Below are 16,324 nucleotides of genomic sequence, written 5' to 3' on the forward strand. Positions count from 1 at the left end.
GATAGCCTATTTTAAAACTTTTTTAAAAAATAGGCATAATTTATTTCATCTTCTATGCACCTATTTCTGTAAATGTCCCATGTGGTAACTGTTTTACCCAAACAAAGTTCTGTTTAATATTTTTTCATTTTCCTCAATAAATTACTAGATTTATGATAGCAGGGATTCTTAGTGACTTGATTCCATAGTTACATATGTATGCACATAATAGTGATTATAATATAAAAAGTACTCAATTCGTATACTTTCAGAAAAAATATATTTCACATGCAACCTGGAAAATAAATTTTACATTTTTTATAAATATAAAAAAGTAAAAAATGTGACAACACTATTCGTATGGATATAGTTCAAAAGAGTAAGTAGCATTTTTTATTTATACCAAAATAGATGAATAGTGAAGATTTATTTCATTATTGTCATTCTTCACACAAACTTTCGTCACACAAACTTTTAAGTTACATGTCTTTTAAATATATATTTCAAAAAAACTTATGAGCAGTGATAAAATAATTTCTTGGATGATGAAATATCATGAAAATGTTTAAGACAAATATCTTGACAATATTCCAGGCATTCAAAACCACCATGTCACTAAGTTATCATAACGTATCCTAGATTTATAGAAGTGTCTACAGACCCATATAACCATTGAAGATAGAATTTTTTAAATGTAAACTAAGTTAATAATTGGCTGGGCGCAGTGGCTCACGCCGGTAACCCAGCACTTTGGGAGGCCAAGGTGGTTAGATCACGAGGTCAGGAGATGGAGACCATCCTCGTCAGCATGGTGAAACCTCATCTCTACTAAAAATACAAAAAAAAATTAGCTGGGCATGGTGGCGTATGCCTGTAGTCCCAGCTAATCCAGATGCTGAGGCAGGAGAATTTCTTGAACCCAGGAGGCGGACATTGCAGTGAGCCGAGATAGTGCCACTGCATGCCAGCCTGGGTGACAGTGCAAGATTCCGTCTCATAAATAAATAAATAATAAGCTAATAGTTGTTTGTTCTTTGAAGGACTTCTATAACAACTGCAAAATGAAGTATCAGTGTCTATAGATAGGTAGAACTGATCAAAAGGAAACTCAAATGCTGATGTGTACTGCAATGTGCTGTAAAAGTATTCTCAGTCTTAAACTCTACTGAGGAAGAGAAATGTCTATTGGATGTAATGGCATAGTGTTTTCTTGTGCCCTGCTTAAAGTATAAATGTAAAGCTTTATGGAAAAATGTGTGGAATAAAATACATATATGTATACTATGCTTCAAAACTTTAGGTAACTTAGGTAACTTTCTCAGCATTATGTAGTGTATAAATATCTCAGCCAGAATTAAAATTTATGTTTGTCTCCAACAGGCGTCCCCAAACTATGGCCCGCGGGCCGCATGCGGCCCCCTGAGGCCATTTATCCAGCTCCCCCTCCGCACTTCAGGAAGGGACACCTCTTTCACTGGTGGTCAGTGAGAGGAGCACAGTATGTGGCAGCCCTCCAACGGTCTGAGGGACAGTGAACTGGCCCCCTGTGTAAAACGTTTGGGGACGCCTGGAGAATGATAGTGATTTCAACCACATATTCCATGCTAATCATAAAAACTACCTCTCTTTAGATTATACACACAATTAAAAATATGAAAAACAGGTTTTTCTGTTTATTCAGAAAGAATGCTATTTACGATTTTAAAGGCAAAAATAAAAGGAAGGTCAATTTGACTGGTCCCAAACCCCTTCCTGGGATATGCACTGCTCAAACTCATAATAAGGCACATTGGTGAGCCCTGTTTTATAATTTCCCTTAAGGAAGAATGTCACACATTGTGAAATAATTCTTTCGGAGAGTTGCAGATGTCACTATCTGGAAGTCTGTCTCAGTCCTGTAAGCATCTGAAAGAATGGTAAAGTTCCTCCACTTAACTTTGATAAAGTTCCTCCAGTTAAGAATGATAAAGTTCCTCCACTGAAGTTCCAAGGAGAAGCCAACAATTTCCTCTCACCCTGCTACATACATTACAGTTTACAAATTGAAATCAGTGGACACATGGTTTGGGTGCTGTCAATGTATATAACATTATGGTAGATACTTTCTTATACATTGAAATGCCTTGTTTTAAAAATTCAGGAATTACAGCTATCACAAGCACAGGAATGTCATGTTTCCTACAATGTTGATCACAGAGTTAGACTGACTTGGGTTGGGATTTCTGATTTGAAATTCATTGGGTAGGTTTCTGTTAAGACAATTAAAACCAAACACCTAACAGTAATATATGCCTCCCAAAGTGCCACTAAAAAGTTTTTAAAGTGCTATCAATCTCTTACTCATTCCTAAAAGTGAAATATTAATATATGAACACTAAAATCAATGAAGCAATCTCTAAGAAAATGTCTGCTTTCAAAGGTAATAAAGCATAACTCATGTAACTGAAATGGTTAAATGTGAACCATAATTATTTAAATTTGATATATCTATATAAGTAGTTTTTAGAAATTATTACAAAAGGTAGCAAAATTTATTTTATTAGGTTCATCATCTTAACAAGAATATTAAATGGTGGTGAGATAAGGAAACTCCTAAGAACATTCTATTTAGAAGTAAATAGAGGAAATTTTTAAACATAAGGAATAGTTAATCACCAAAATGAGGAAATGTCTACACCATTAGAACACAAATTGTGAAATATATGTGTCGGATAAATTAAATAATGTAAATTCTGGATTAAACCAAGAGAAAATCAAGCAGGCAACTTGGTGGTACAAACAAACTACAAAACCACTTTGACACCTCTCCACCGTGGAATGGGGAAATGATAGTAAAGAGAAACGTGGCACCTTCTTTTGGTACAATCTCAGTCTGAAATTTCTGGAAACGAATTGCTTAAAATAAAATTGGGGCAGAATAAAACATGAAGGCCACACAATTAAGAGAATGGTGGTAAGAAATAAAAAGCTTCTTAATACCAAAAACTGTAAGGACAGTTTGTGCTTAGGATGATAAGGATGATAGACTTGGTGTGGGTTTGTTTCTAGTAAGAAGCCCAAAATGAAGTTCACTCTTTCCACCTCCCTAGGGTATTCTTTGTTTATTTTTTCAATATTTTTAAATTAACAAATACAAATAGTACATATTTATGGTGCATGATGATGTTTACAAATATGCACAAACACACACATACATTGTGAAATGGCTAAACCAAGTAAATTAACATATGCATTACCCACATACTTGTTTTTTTTTTTTTTTTTTTTTTTTTTTTTGTAAAGAGAACACTTAAAATCCATTTGGAGCAATTTTGAAGAATACAATATGTTGTTATTAACCACAGTTAACTGTATTAACTACCGTATATACAATAGATCTTTCAAACTTGCTTTTCTTGTCTAAGTGAAACTTTGTATTCTTTGTCCACCCTACTCTTTAAAAAGGACCAGGCTTCTTCAATGTTCCAAAGCAGAAGCACAATAATTGTCTTGAAAAATATTTACATGTGCCCATGCATGAGTGCACACACACACACATGCACACATGCACAATTTAAAAAAGAAAAAGAAAAAAGCAAGCTATCTACATCACGAAATGAATTGCAAAAAGGACATAGAATGCTTAGAAAAATAGATCCTGGCACATTCATGTCGGTTTCCATATACTTTAGACAACATATTAGTCTTTGATTGCGTACATGGTTTCTGGTACAGCGATATGTTCTGGGCTGTGCCACTGATCAATTTATTGCTTCTTGGTGCACATTCATGCCTCGGTACCTGCTTAGCAAGGTCCTGCGCTGTGCACAGGGATTGCCCACCTGCTCGCCCCCCTCTCCATTCCTCCCCGCCCCCGCACCCCTCTATCTTTTCTCCTTTCCAGTGAGTGCAAGGTTGAGTCTTGTCAGTAGAGGGCGGTGGATAAACACTGCGGGAGGAAGACGTCTCTTCCCGGTCCCAGTGTGCGGAATCTTTGCTTTTCCTTTTGTCATGCTGCACGGTCAGCTGTCGGGATGTTTGGGGATTTGCGCAGTGCTTTTGCCAGACACACATACAGACCCTAAAGTACCAAATGTACAGGCACTTGGCAATCCAACCACTCCAGCCTGGGCTCACGACAACTGCCTTGAGACCCCCCAGTGTAAACGCAGTGTGTTCCAGGCCTGGCAACGCAGTGTGCGCCACATCCTGCGATTTTATCCTCTAGCCCATTGGTATCCTGGAGGGTGGTTTCTGCTTTCCTGCGCAGTGTGGGCTAGAACGCGAACCCAGGCAATCTGTGAACGTCTTTGCCATAGGGAATGCTGCAGCTGCACCTCCTCCAGGGAGGGCTGAAGCTGGTCCCTGGGAGAAGGCTTTCCTCGCACGTTTGTGAGAGGAAATAATATCTGTCCTCCAATATTTTCTTAGAGCCTCAGGATACCCTTTAGAGTTCTCCTTACATCTTTACGGTAGCTCTGATTTAGTAGCTTACAATTCTATCAGAATCCCTCCTTTCAAATGATCATGTGATTTTGCCTCTGTTGGAACCAGGCTGATACGGAGGCAGAGCTTTCACATTTCCTGTTCTAGGTTTGGAATCAGTCATTTTCTGTGATTTGTCAGTGAGAAATTGTAGAAAATACAGATGGAATTGTCAGTAAATAAAGTCGGAAAACCTGTCCAAGAAAATCCTACACTTTCTCTTCTGTTTTTAATAATGAGAAAGGCTGCACTAAAGAAAATTTCATTTTGTCTTTTTTGTGATTTTTCATTTTTTTCAAATATTTTTAATAAGTATAAATATTTATAAGTAAATTTGTTAGGAAAAGGTATCATACAGGATTTTCCAGAGGGTTTATTTTAATTGTAACTATCGCAAATATTTATAGGTAAATACTTTTTTTCTCTCAAATTACAACAATCTTACACATAATTCAGCACTAGTTTCCAGATATCCCTATGGAAAGTTATTAGGTAATTTATTTTTTAAGGCCAAAATATTTTGTATGTCTAATAAGTACGTAAATTCTAGGAACTGTACAGAACTTTTTAAGCTTACATGTGTTAGAATTAGTATGAAACATTAAAAAGTAACAATACCAAAAAGGAGAAAAAATATATATAATAAAACATATACTTAAAAGACAAAAGATAAAGAAACAAATAATATTAAAAAATCTTTGAAAGCTGTGGAAAACATTAACAATCTTTTCTATTACAAATAACTACATGAACCCTGCAACTTTTTTGCAGACTAATACATTTTAATTAAAAATAAAGGCAAGCAGGGCATGATGGCTCACACCTGTTATACCAGCAATTTGGGAGGCCGAGGCAAGAGGATGGCTCAAGCCCAGGAGTTCAAGAACAGCCTGGGCCACACAGTGAAATCCCATCTCCACAAAAGTTTTTTTTGTTTGTTTGTTTTTTTTTGTTTGTTTGTTTTTTTGTTTTGTTTTTTTTAATTAGTTGAATGCAGTGATGCCTGTAGTCACAGCTACCAAGGAGGTTGAGGCAGAAAGATCACTTGAGCCCAGGAGTTCAAAGCTGCAATGAGCTATGATTGCATCATTGCACTCTAGCCCGAGTGGCAGAGTAAGAACATGTCTCAAAAACAAACAAACATACACGAAGACAAGAGATAAGTGAAAAGATAATTATTTGCAAAATCCTGAACAAGTCATTCTGTCCTCAATATGCAAGAGTATTTGCTGGTTGATAAGAAATAATCTTTATAAAAGTTAGTTCCTCAATGTTGATGTAGTAAATGATTTAATGCAAACCCCAAGGGTAACTTTGCCAATGAAGAAATTTTCAAGCACTCTGTATCCATTACAGGTGATGTATTTATCAATCTGAATATTTTCACCAAGGTAAGAGTACTATGGAAGCTTTCCCAAATTATTATCTATAATATGCATTCATAGAAATCAACATTTAAAATTTTATCAAATTCAGAAACCACATTATATTTATTACTAACATTCATAGGGAGTGAACAGTTTTAGTAAATGGATTCATAGACTGGTTTGATGAATTACTTATGTGTATAGCAATTCGAGCTAGTATGTAAAAATGTATATACAATGAAAGCATATATTTTGAGTAAAAGATCATTTTTATTAAAAATAATAACCAAAGTAATGGGTGTTTTGAGACATCATTTATCTAATAAAGCACCCTAAACCGAATTAAAAAAAAAAATCGGTCTTTCAAAATACCTCCTAGATTAATAAAACAACCAGATTAATATCTTGAAATAACACAATTTAAGGCAGTAAGATTACATGACAATCAATAAATAATCTGCAAGAGCAATGTTTTCTCATATTACCTTTATTTTAATTTCAAGGTTATCAGATTATTTGAATTATAAAGCTTCTTAAAGTTTGTGATGTGATTATGAGGTTGTCCGTGAAATTTGCTGGTTCATTTTTTTTGTAATGCAAATATATAAATAGGTAGAGTTGGCAAAATATAGAATTTTAAAACAATATAAAATTTTCCAGATGTGTTCAATGAAGACATGTAGATCTTAAAACTATGTTGTACCAAATACAATATTTTCTTTACTCTTTTGAAAACAAATTGCTTATCTCCAAGAATAATTGGAAACTTGTTCATGGTGGATTTATTTGGATATTTTGAAGATTGCTTAGCTGTGCTCCAGTGTCAGAAAACTAAAAAAATAAGCTATTTTTTCCATCTAATTATCATTTTTGGTCCCAGTGTGGCCGGAGTTTAAAAAAGACAAGTGTTCAATAACTCAGGCTGCTCTATTTCTCTTTTGATTGGAATCATGCACCACATTTCTCATTTACTCTTAGGCAGTACATAGCACACAGCTTTCCAATGATAGCTGAGTGCATCGTTGTGAATTTGTCTCTTTTACCCTTTGAGAAAAATGAGTAGGATAGCAAAATAATCTTTGTTCCTCTTATCTATTCTGTACATGTCCCTTGTTTTTCATTTCTTTGTTAGGTTTTGTTTTGTCTCATGTTTTTGAAAGGCAAAGTTGTTCTTTAGAGAGGATTGCAATAAACATTTGTTTTCTAGTGTTGAGTTCCTGGCATTGTATGGGCTGATTGGTATTCTTGATTATTGTCTAAAAAATCACATGTATAGGAATCATGAGGATTAATACGAATATATTTCCCCTTATTGAGAAAGAAACATCAAACACAATAAGCAAAAAATAACAAAAAGATTATGTAGTGCAACAGCAAAGATCTCTGTAACTCATCCACACTTCTGCAATTAGATGATAATACCCTAACCATGCTGAATACCAATCTCCTCATTTCAAAAATAATAATACAACTTCTGTTCTACAATCTCTATCTGCTAAGGCAAAGATAAAAAACAAAAGAAAGTAGGTAAAGAGGATTATGTTACAAGTAGTTTTGTTGATATTAACAATGACAATTAAGGATCATGTCAAATAAGTTCTTAACATGGGGTTCATTCTCTTCTAAAGAGATTTGAATGAGCTATAAGGTGTCTATGTACACTTGATACTGCAGAGAAACAACATTGTCAATGAGGGTGGAGCAGGTTAATAATGTCATTCACCAAATGTTTAGGGGAGTCAGATTATAAACAAAGTAAAAAACAAACATTAATAATTCCAATTTAAATGTATTATAGAGGTTGATTTTTTGTTTTGCTTCGTCATCATATGCATGTGATATTAATAATGTACTACAGATACATAAAATGTAAATGTTGGTTTAGCTGAAAGAAGTATCTGACAGACTCTGTACAAGTTTTACATTTTCTTTTGGATCTATAATCATTTCAAAATACAAGGGTGTTTTAAAGTCATTAAACGAATTAAAGAAAATAAAATAATGTAAGAAAAATAGAAAAGAAGATTAAAACAATTATAATTAATATTACTGAGAATATGTCAGAGAAGCTTCTAAGAAATATTTTAGGTAAAGAGTCTTGTAAAATTGAGCTTCAAAGTTAAATTAATTTTCATGTTATTTAAACTTTTCTAAAAATAATATTTTAGAAAGTTAATAAAATAAAATGCTTTGAAATCCATAAATATTTTACATATCAAGTCAAAGAAACCAAATGATACACATAAAAATTATATATACAAACTTTTTATTTGATACCATGAACCCCTTAGATAAAATTAAACCTAAATTCTGGGTAATAAATATAACAAGTCAAAAGGCACACATAATACATATAATAATGATAAAATATTACAGTCCTCAATCAATAATCAAAACTTTATGTAATATTGAAACTGATGGGTTAATATATTGAAAACAGTAATTATAAATCAATGCCTTCTCTTAAACACTATTATTTCTTCGAGTTCTGAAGCTGAATTTCATACAACATATAAAGTACACATAAAATAAAGTTACTTAAAAGAAGAACAATTATTTGAAAATATAAGATTATGTAGTGCAATGCTTCCACATAAATGATACAATTTTAAATTTTCCTGTAGCCTCTTTTAAAAACATAAAAAGCACCCAGATAAAGTTAATTTTAATAATGTTTATTTGATAAAATGTATTCAAAATATCATTTTCACATATAATTAAATCCATTAACAGAATATTTAATATTTTATACAAATTTTTATTTCTATGAAGATGATTCTCCACAGGCTCAAACTGCTAGAGAAAATGACAGCTAAAAACATGTTTTATATCTGTCTTCTTTGGATAGATAATAAATTAATCATAGAAAACAAAAATTCCAGATTAGTCACACCCTACTCTGGAGGAAATCAAACGTTAACTCAAAGACCTATGTGGGTAAACAGAGTTCTGGATTTTATTCTTAATGTGTAAGTGGCTGAGGTGGGGAAGAGAAGAAGGAGAGAACTTTCATCAATTTGCAAAATATTAATATAATAAATGAGCTGACATCAGGGTAATTTGCCTTTGCTATTTGGTGCAAATAGTTATCATTTTTCAAATCAATGAGTGCCATTATCATGATTGATATTAAATGTCTTTTTTGGAGGTAAAGTATAATATCAATAATTTTCAGATTTGCTCATACCAATATTTTGTCTAATTAAAGACATTTACCTTGTCTTCATGTAAAAATTTTATTTTGCATAAATTTCAGTGATTGCATTTTATGATTTATGGTTCTGTTCTCTTTCTTTAACTTTTTTGTTCAAAAGTTTTCCTGAACCCCTTTATTTCTTCTTTCATCCACTTCCTCCTCTCAGCTACAGTTCATATCCAAATAACTGTATTTCTGCCTGATTTTTCTATTTTAAGCTATGTGTCCGACTAACCTGAGAAAACAACTCAGGTGTCCCATGGTTACGCCAAAGTTGCTCCTAAGCCTTCCCTTTTTTCGATATCCCTAAGAAAATTATTATAATATCAAGTTTTGCAAGAAAACAAACATGTGGACATCACTTTAAATTAATTCTAGTTTTTATTCTCCATATCCAATCAATTATTAGTTTCTGTTGTTCCTATATCCTCCATATGTCTTTAATGTATCAATTTCTCTCTACCATCGTTCTTCCTACCCTAATAGGGACCTGTCTTCTCTTCTACAGTGAACCTCACCTAAGCAGGTCTGCAGAGGGATGTTCCTGTAAAATCAAACTTTGCTTCATCCAATCTCACAGCACATATGCACAATATATCAGTTTAATAAATCAATTATATGTATTAGGTTAGTCTGCATTCATGCAGTTTTCAGGAGAGTCAGATTTTACTGAATGGAAAATAGTGAGCGGCATATATCGCTCTCTTGAAAATGGTGAAGAAAACCTGACTTTTGTCACATCATGTGAAGCTCAGCATATCCTCAGGCAAATTTTGGGACTCAGGAGCTGCATCTCTATTTGAAGCATACTGCACCATCCTCAATTTATAAACACTGTTCAGTAATTTATGTATTGTTTCTCATTAAAACAGTACATTCCATAATGGAGTTTGTGAGAGTTTTGTTTTCTGTTTTTTTTGTTTTGTGTATCACATAAAGAGATTTTGATGACCGAGCAGTAGCTCATTAGGATCATGACAATAGCTTGTGGACTAGATTCTCTATTTTCAGGCCTACATCCAGGATGTCCTCAGAAGGAGCATTCTAAAATGCACGTTCTTTCCCTGGAACCATGAGATCCCAATAAAAGTAATGATCATGTCATTCCCAACCTAGAACCTGGGAATGTCCCTCAATATGAAGTTGAAAACTCTTTAACATACCCGCAGTGTATCCCCTGCTCACTTTTGCAGTATGACCTTCTAATTTCAGCATAAATACCAGGTTCTCTAACCTTCCTCCACAGTGTTTAAATATTAAGTACTTTAGGTGTTTATAACTTTTATTATGTAATTTAGGTATTCTGTACTCCCTTAGTACTTTTTAAGTTTGCAATTCTGCTTGGTCTTCTATACCACTAGAATGTGAACACTGGTGACAGAGACTGACTTTATCCATCATTGTACCCCCAGGGTATAGGATTGCTTGGTGTGCTGTAAGTACTAATGAAATACATCTTAAATGGACACATTTAAGATACAAATGAGATATTTTAATATTTTTTATTTATTATAAATTATTATAATTTAATATTTAATATTTTTTCACATACATGCTGATTTTATGTAAATTTTATAAAGTATATTTGAAATATTATCTTAAAAAAGGAAACTTAGAAAATACGCATTGAGATAAAAATCTAGAAATGTGTATTTTTCTACTGACTAGATTTCTACAATTTAATGGCAATACAATTATGATATCTATGGCATTTTAATATATATAATGCAACTTTGTGAAAAGTCCTTTTAGAAAACTTAGAGTATCCCAGTTCTATTCAGGTCTAAAATATTATGCTATAATAAGCTTTTCAAAATTTTTCTTCTAATATTTTGCTAAACAAAGAAAGAAAACAAGCATACTACACTCTAGATTTTCTTGTTTGTTCTAATTATATTAGTGTATTATTTTGCATTTTGTCTCTGAGCAGATGTTCAACAATATTTTTTAGTTTTGTGGATTTATTTTGTCAAAACATGTAATTTAAAATCATTTATTCACTAGAGTAGTATAAAAAGTGATGATCTTACACATATTTTTGGATAATAATTTACTGGCAATGGGAGACAATTTGCATCTTTAACATGATATCACATATACCTACCTAGAATAACTAAATAAGCAACTCAGATAAGATATTTAGGAAAATCTTTCCAAGTATTCATTTATTGCAACTGTAACTTTTTGTTTAACATTTTTATTTTGAGAAGCATTATTTATTAAGTGCATTTCAAGGAGTTGATAATGTATATAAATTAATACTTGGTATTTATATATTGATTTAAAGTTCATGATGCAATTTATAGTTTATATTCTTATTCAACAATTTATTCACTGACTAATTCTGGAAGCGGGTTTCATTGTGACCTGCCATGAAGGTGAGAAAACAGACACAAATGTATTGCTTGCTGCAAATCATTGAGTATAGGAGTTGCATCTTAAACTACATGTCCGTCAATTGCATGTTTGATAAGGACCATATTTTTGGTTTGACGATTGTCAATGTGAGCGTTGGGCTTATTTTTGACTCAGGATAATTAATCTGGAATGATATTTTAGTAAGCTGGCCCATGCTCAATTTCTTTTTCTTAAAAAGATATAGTGCATAATGATTAATAGCAGGCAAATGATTATCTTTATTTTCCTGATTATCTTTCAAGTCAAATCATGATTATAGTCTCATAAAACAACTAAATTGAAATTTATGAAACTTCCAGTAGTCGGCTATCTTTGACTTACAAAATAGTAATTTCATATATTTCTACCTAATGTATGCTCTCTTTGCCTTAATGAATTTTTCATGGCATTCTTTGCTTAGGATCACACTTTTTTCACCAATTCATATTTTTATTCAAGTATTAGCTCATTGGCTGTACTCTTACCCTAGAAAATCTTCCCTTTCTCCCATATTAAAACATATTATTTTCTTCTATTTTTAACCATTATTTTGGTCTTTATAAAATTATATTACTTACTTCCCTGTCATTATCTTTCATGAGATACGTTTTTACTTGCTTTTGAAATTCCATACTTTTTACAATACCGTTTTGTATGTGAATCTGCTAGGACAAGAACGGGTCTAGAGCATGAACAATATGTCCTAGAAGATTACACTTACTACTCGTATTGCACATTGCCTGTGACAACAGCTTACATTCTAATTCTGGCCCAGCCAATTTACTTACCTAAGACATTTAGCATATATGAAACTTAATATAAACATTTATAACATGGAAACAATAATAGAATTTATTTTAAGGAACCATTGTGAAGATTATCTAAGGTAATGCATAGAACAGAACCTGGTCCATAGGTAAGTTTTTATTAAATTGTAGTTAGTTTTCGATTCTTGGCACTTACACAATATATTTCTATTATACCTTTCAATGCACTGTATAGAGAGAACTGAATGTATCATGTCAGAAATAAATTGGCCAAAATTCTACCTAGAGAGAAAAAAGATAATTACAAATCTGAGCTTTCAGAATTTGTCGTAATTTGGAATTATTTTTATTTCCTCTTTTCCCAATCTCTAAAGCCATGGCTGTTTTTGGTATATATTTTTACCTTTTAATTTATCTTTATCCCTTTCATAAATTTGTAAGGCCAGCGATAGGCCCCAGATAAAGACATGTAAGTAAACAGCAACCAGTGCAACAAATAAATGTTTTTCTTAGATTTTTAATTTAAAATTAATACTAAAACCTTTTCATTGTTATATTTAAAGGAAAAATGAATATCCTCCATCAAGATTTATGAGTACATTAATGTAGTCCCTTTATTAGAGATATGCATTTATTTTTAAGTGTATCTGTTTAAGATAAACTCAATAAAATTCATAATATTTGATATATGACTGATACTATGTCAGTGGCTTCCTATTTTTATAAAACAATTATGAAAGCCAGTAAAATATATCTTATTGGAAGCTCAACTTACAGAGTATATAAGTGGAGACATGTTCATTAAAAAGGGGCAGACTGTTGAAGTCCTGCTCATTCAGTTTCCTGTACTTATGTATAAGGTATTTTGATTCATTAAAAGTCTTTTGAAATACATACAGTGTATCTCTAGTCTTCTTAAGCCTTCATTCCCCAAAAGGAGACATTTGCAACATTTAGTCAGATGCTCATATTTGATATAGAACATCAGACGGTAAAATAAAATATTTCTTATCTGAACAGTAACCACATATGCCAGCAAGATAAACAGAAATTCTATACTTTGCTATCAATCTTACTTCAGTAAATACACATATAAAGATATTCATACACATATTACTAACAATATTCAGGACACCATGGTATGCAAAAATTCAACAAGAGAATATTTTCATGAGGAATACATAATAGACATAGAAACACATAATAGTTTGTCACGTGACAAACTCTTTGAGAACCCCAGAGGCCTATGATCCTGAAAATGAACCCTGCAGGTTAAGTATTAATATTTTTTTTTCAAGGTTAAAAGCGTTTAAGTGGTGAAGCCAGGATTCGAAATATTAGGATTCCAAGCCCCTGCCCTTTACCCAGCCTTTACAAAATTCTATGATATTCTAAAATAAAGGCTTTACCTTAATACAAGTCAATATCCACATGTATAATTATAAGCATGGATTGAATAAAATATGTTTTGTTAGATTACTTAACACTAAATAAGTATTATATTAGTAATGTGTTATGAGTTAAAAATAAATCAATCTAAAACAGTAATATACATATCATATTAATTTCCTGACGTTCTTTATGCTCCTGAAGACATAATCTATTTTTTTGAAGTATAACATAAATCTGGGTTTGTCATCTTGCATCTGAGTCTATTTTTGTTTGACATATTGTTAAAAGCATTTTAATTCTAGAAAATTCAAAACAATAACTTCTATAATCAATTTACTTTAATTTCCAGAATTAATCACAATCTCACTATGTGATCTTGACAGCATATCTTTTTCAACAATAATAAACTATTTGACTGACACATTCATGTCTTGAAAGAAGAAAATTAATTGAGAATGGATTTGTTCATATCTGCATTACTTCACTGTTTTATTATCTGAGATATAGAGATGAACTTATTTGATGTGAAACACTTTCCTATAATCTTTATGGGTCAAAGGAAATTATATATTCTGCCCCTACATTTTAAATGTGTTATTTCCTCAAATCAATTAAAAATCTCATTACTTTAGCAAAGAGTTTAGTAAGCTGATAACTCTACCACAGTTTTGCTCTCAGTAAAAACAGGAAATACACAACTTTAGCAAATCACAATGTCTGACATTCAGTTAAAGAAAAAGTAAAGGAGGAAGAAAGAGAGAAATGTAGGCAGGGAGGGTATGAATAATACAGAAGCGGTGCTTTGGCAACTTCTAACAAATGTACTTTTTGGAAATCAGCTGATCCATCAACAGGAATTTGTTTATTATGCAGTATTATAACACCCTAAGAGGCAAGTGAACATACTTTTAGCCTGAGAGAATATTTTAATGTTCTCCAATATTTGACAGTCATTTTCTGCAGTGTCCCTATTGATTGAGATAAAGCAATGTAAATAAAAGCTAGTAATAATAAAGGTGGTTATCTTCTTCCTGAATCCACACAACAACAAAAATCTATTCTTTCTTTTTTTTTTCTTTTTTTTTAGGTAATTCAGACTATCAGTGCAGTGGATAGAGATGAATCCATAGAAGAGCACCATTTTTACTATCATCTATCTGTAGAAGACACCAACAATTCAAGTTTTACAATCATAGATAATCAAGGTAATGTCATTTGCTCATAATGAGTTTTGATATAGTTTTTTGACTCATATTTGACTTCAGAGGAATTCACTACATTGATTTTTATACTGTTCTTGCAACATAATAATGTTTGGAAATCAAGCAAAAGAGTAACAATGAAAATGGAAAACGAAATCCAATATTAAGTTCTAAAATATTGGCTCCATTTCTCACTGCATTTCTTCAAAGTAGAAGGAGCTTTTAAAATTTTCAATGGCTGTAAGCTCTTGTAAAGTCAGAATGACCCTGCAAATATAATTGCAGTTCTGACACCACGGCTCCTTTCCTGTTCTCGTCTAACTGAGACCTCAATCTATGACTGAGAAAGAAAATGATATTTATCTTAGCTGCAGTCATGTTAGCGTGATTGATTCAAAATATTTAGGGTCATTAATTAGGAGCTAAGAATATATGAAATTGGATTAAGACAGTTCTTATTCCTTCAAAACTAAATAATTTTTATCAATCTAAGGATAAAATGTTCCAAAGAATATTGTGTAAGAGTAGAATTTATTTTCTTTTTGTAGAGATGGATTAACTTTATATGAAGCCACTCTGCTTTTTTTTCGTTAGCTTCAGTAAGAAACATTTTTGTCATAATAAGGACTTCTATTTTAATTTATTTATACCTCAAAGTTATGAAACACAGTTGGATTTATTACTCAAGTATCAGTAACCAAATACCTGCAGTTCTCCTTACAACTGAGGTTAAGCTTTGTTCCAGAAGAGATCTTTCATGTGACAGTAAATGCAACACATTTCTGTCTGTTTTCCCCTTGTCAAATTCCCCTGGGGAGGAAACTCAAAAATATTTCAGACAAAAGTCACAAATATCTGTTTCAAGCTCTTTGAGAAATTTCCAAATTGCTTTCCACAAAATTTAGCCATATAAGAATGCTTAGATTCAGGGGGTACGTGTATTTTTGTAAATATATATATGCATTTTTTGAAAAAAAAATAAATTATATTTTTAAATACATACATTAATATTAACAATCTAAACTGGAGTTTTAAAAAATATATATGTATGTATGTTTATATACATACATACATATATGTAAACATACATACATATGAAAAACATATATAGTATATTTTAAAACTCCAGCTAAGATTCATTTATATTAATATAAAATAAATTACTGAGGCAAAATAAATATATTGAAGCATACAAAATTGATTTGGTTTAATGTTTGTACTCACAAGTAATTTAATAAAATACATATTTAAAAAGCGTCAACTGTCTCTCACCTCCTAGATCTGCCTAGCAAATAAAATCACATGGGCTTTATAGATTTTCAGAGCTTGATAGTAAAATGTCTTTAAAAAAATGATTTGGGAAATTTCCTGCTTAAGCATGCATTTCAAAAGGCTTTTATTTATTTTTCTTTTATTGCCATTGTCTTCCAAAGTTTGTCTGATGATGACAGAAAATATTTTGAGGCACGGCAAAAAAAAAAAAAAAGTAAAGAGAAAATACAATTCTGAGGCACACAAAATTACAATGAAAAAAGTCATTTATGATATTTTGGGATTCAC

The 16,324-nt window shown here is 31.9% G+C and overlaps 1 protein-coding gene across 4 annotated transcripts in view; it reads left to right on the forward strand.

The window, feature by feature from the left end:
- The window catches only part of CDH19 (cadherin 19), a 190,283-nt gene that overhangs the window by 162,769 nt on the left and 11,190 nt on the right, over nt 1–16,324 (forward strand). For all 4 annotated transcript variants that reach the window (XM_074383278.1, XM_010336734.3, XM_074383279.1 and 1 more), the window contains exon 10: nt 14,650–14,767. In XM_074383278.1, the coding sequence (XP_074239379.1) occupies nt 14,650–14,767 (118 nt within the window). The remainder of the gene's footprint in view (nt 1–14,649; nt 14,768–16,324) is intronic.

The sequence above is a fragment of the Saimiri boliviensis genome, chromosome 13, assembly GCF_048565385.1.
Source record: "Saimiri boliviensis isolate mSaiBol1 chromosome 13, mSaiBol1.pri, whole genome shotgun sequence".
Classification (NCBI taxonomy): Eukaryota; Metazoa; Chordata; class Mammalia; order Primates; family Cebidae; genus Saimiri; species Saimiri boliviensis.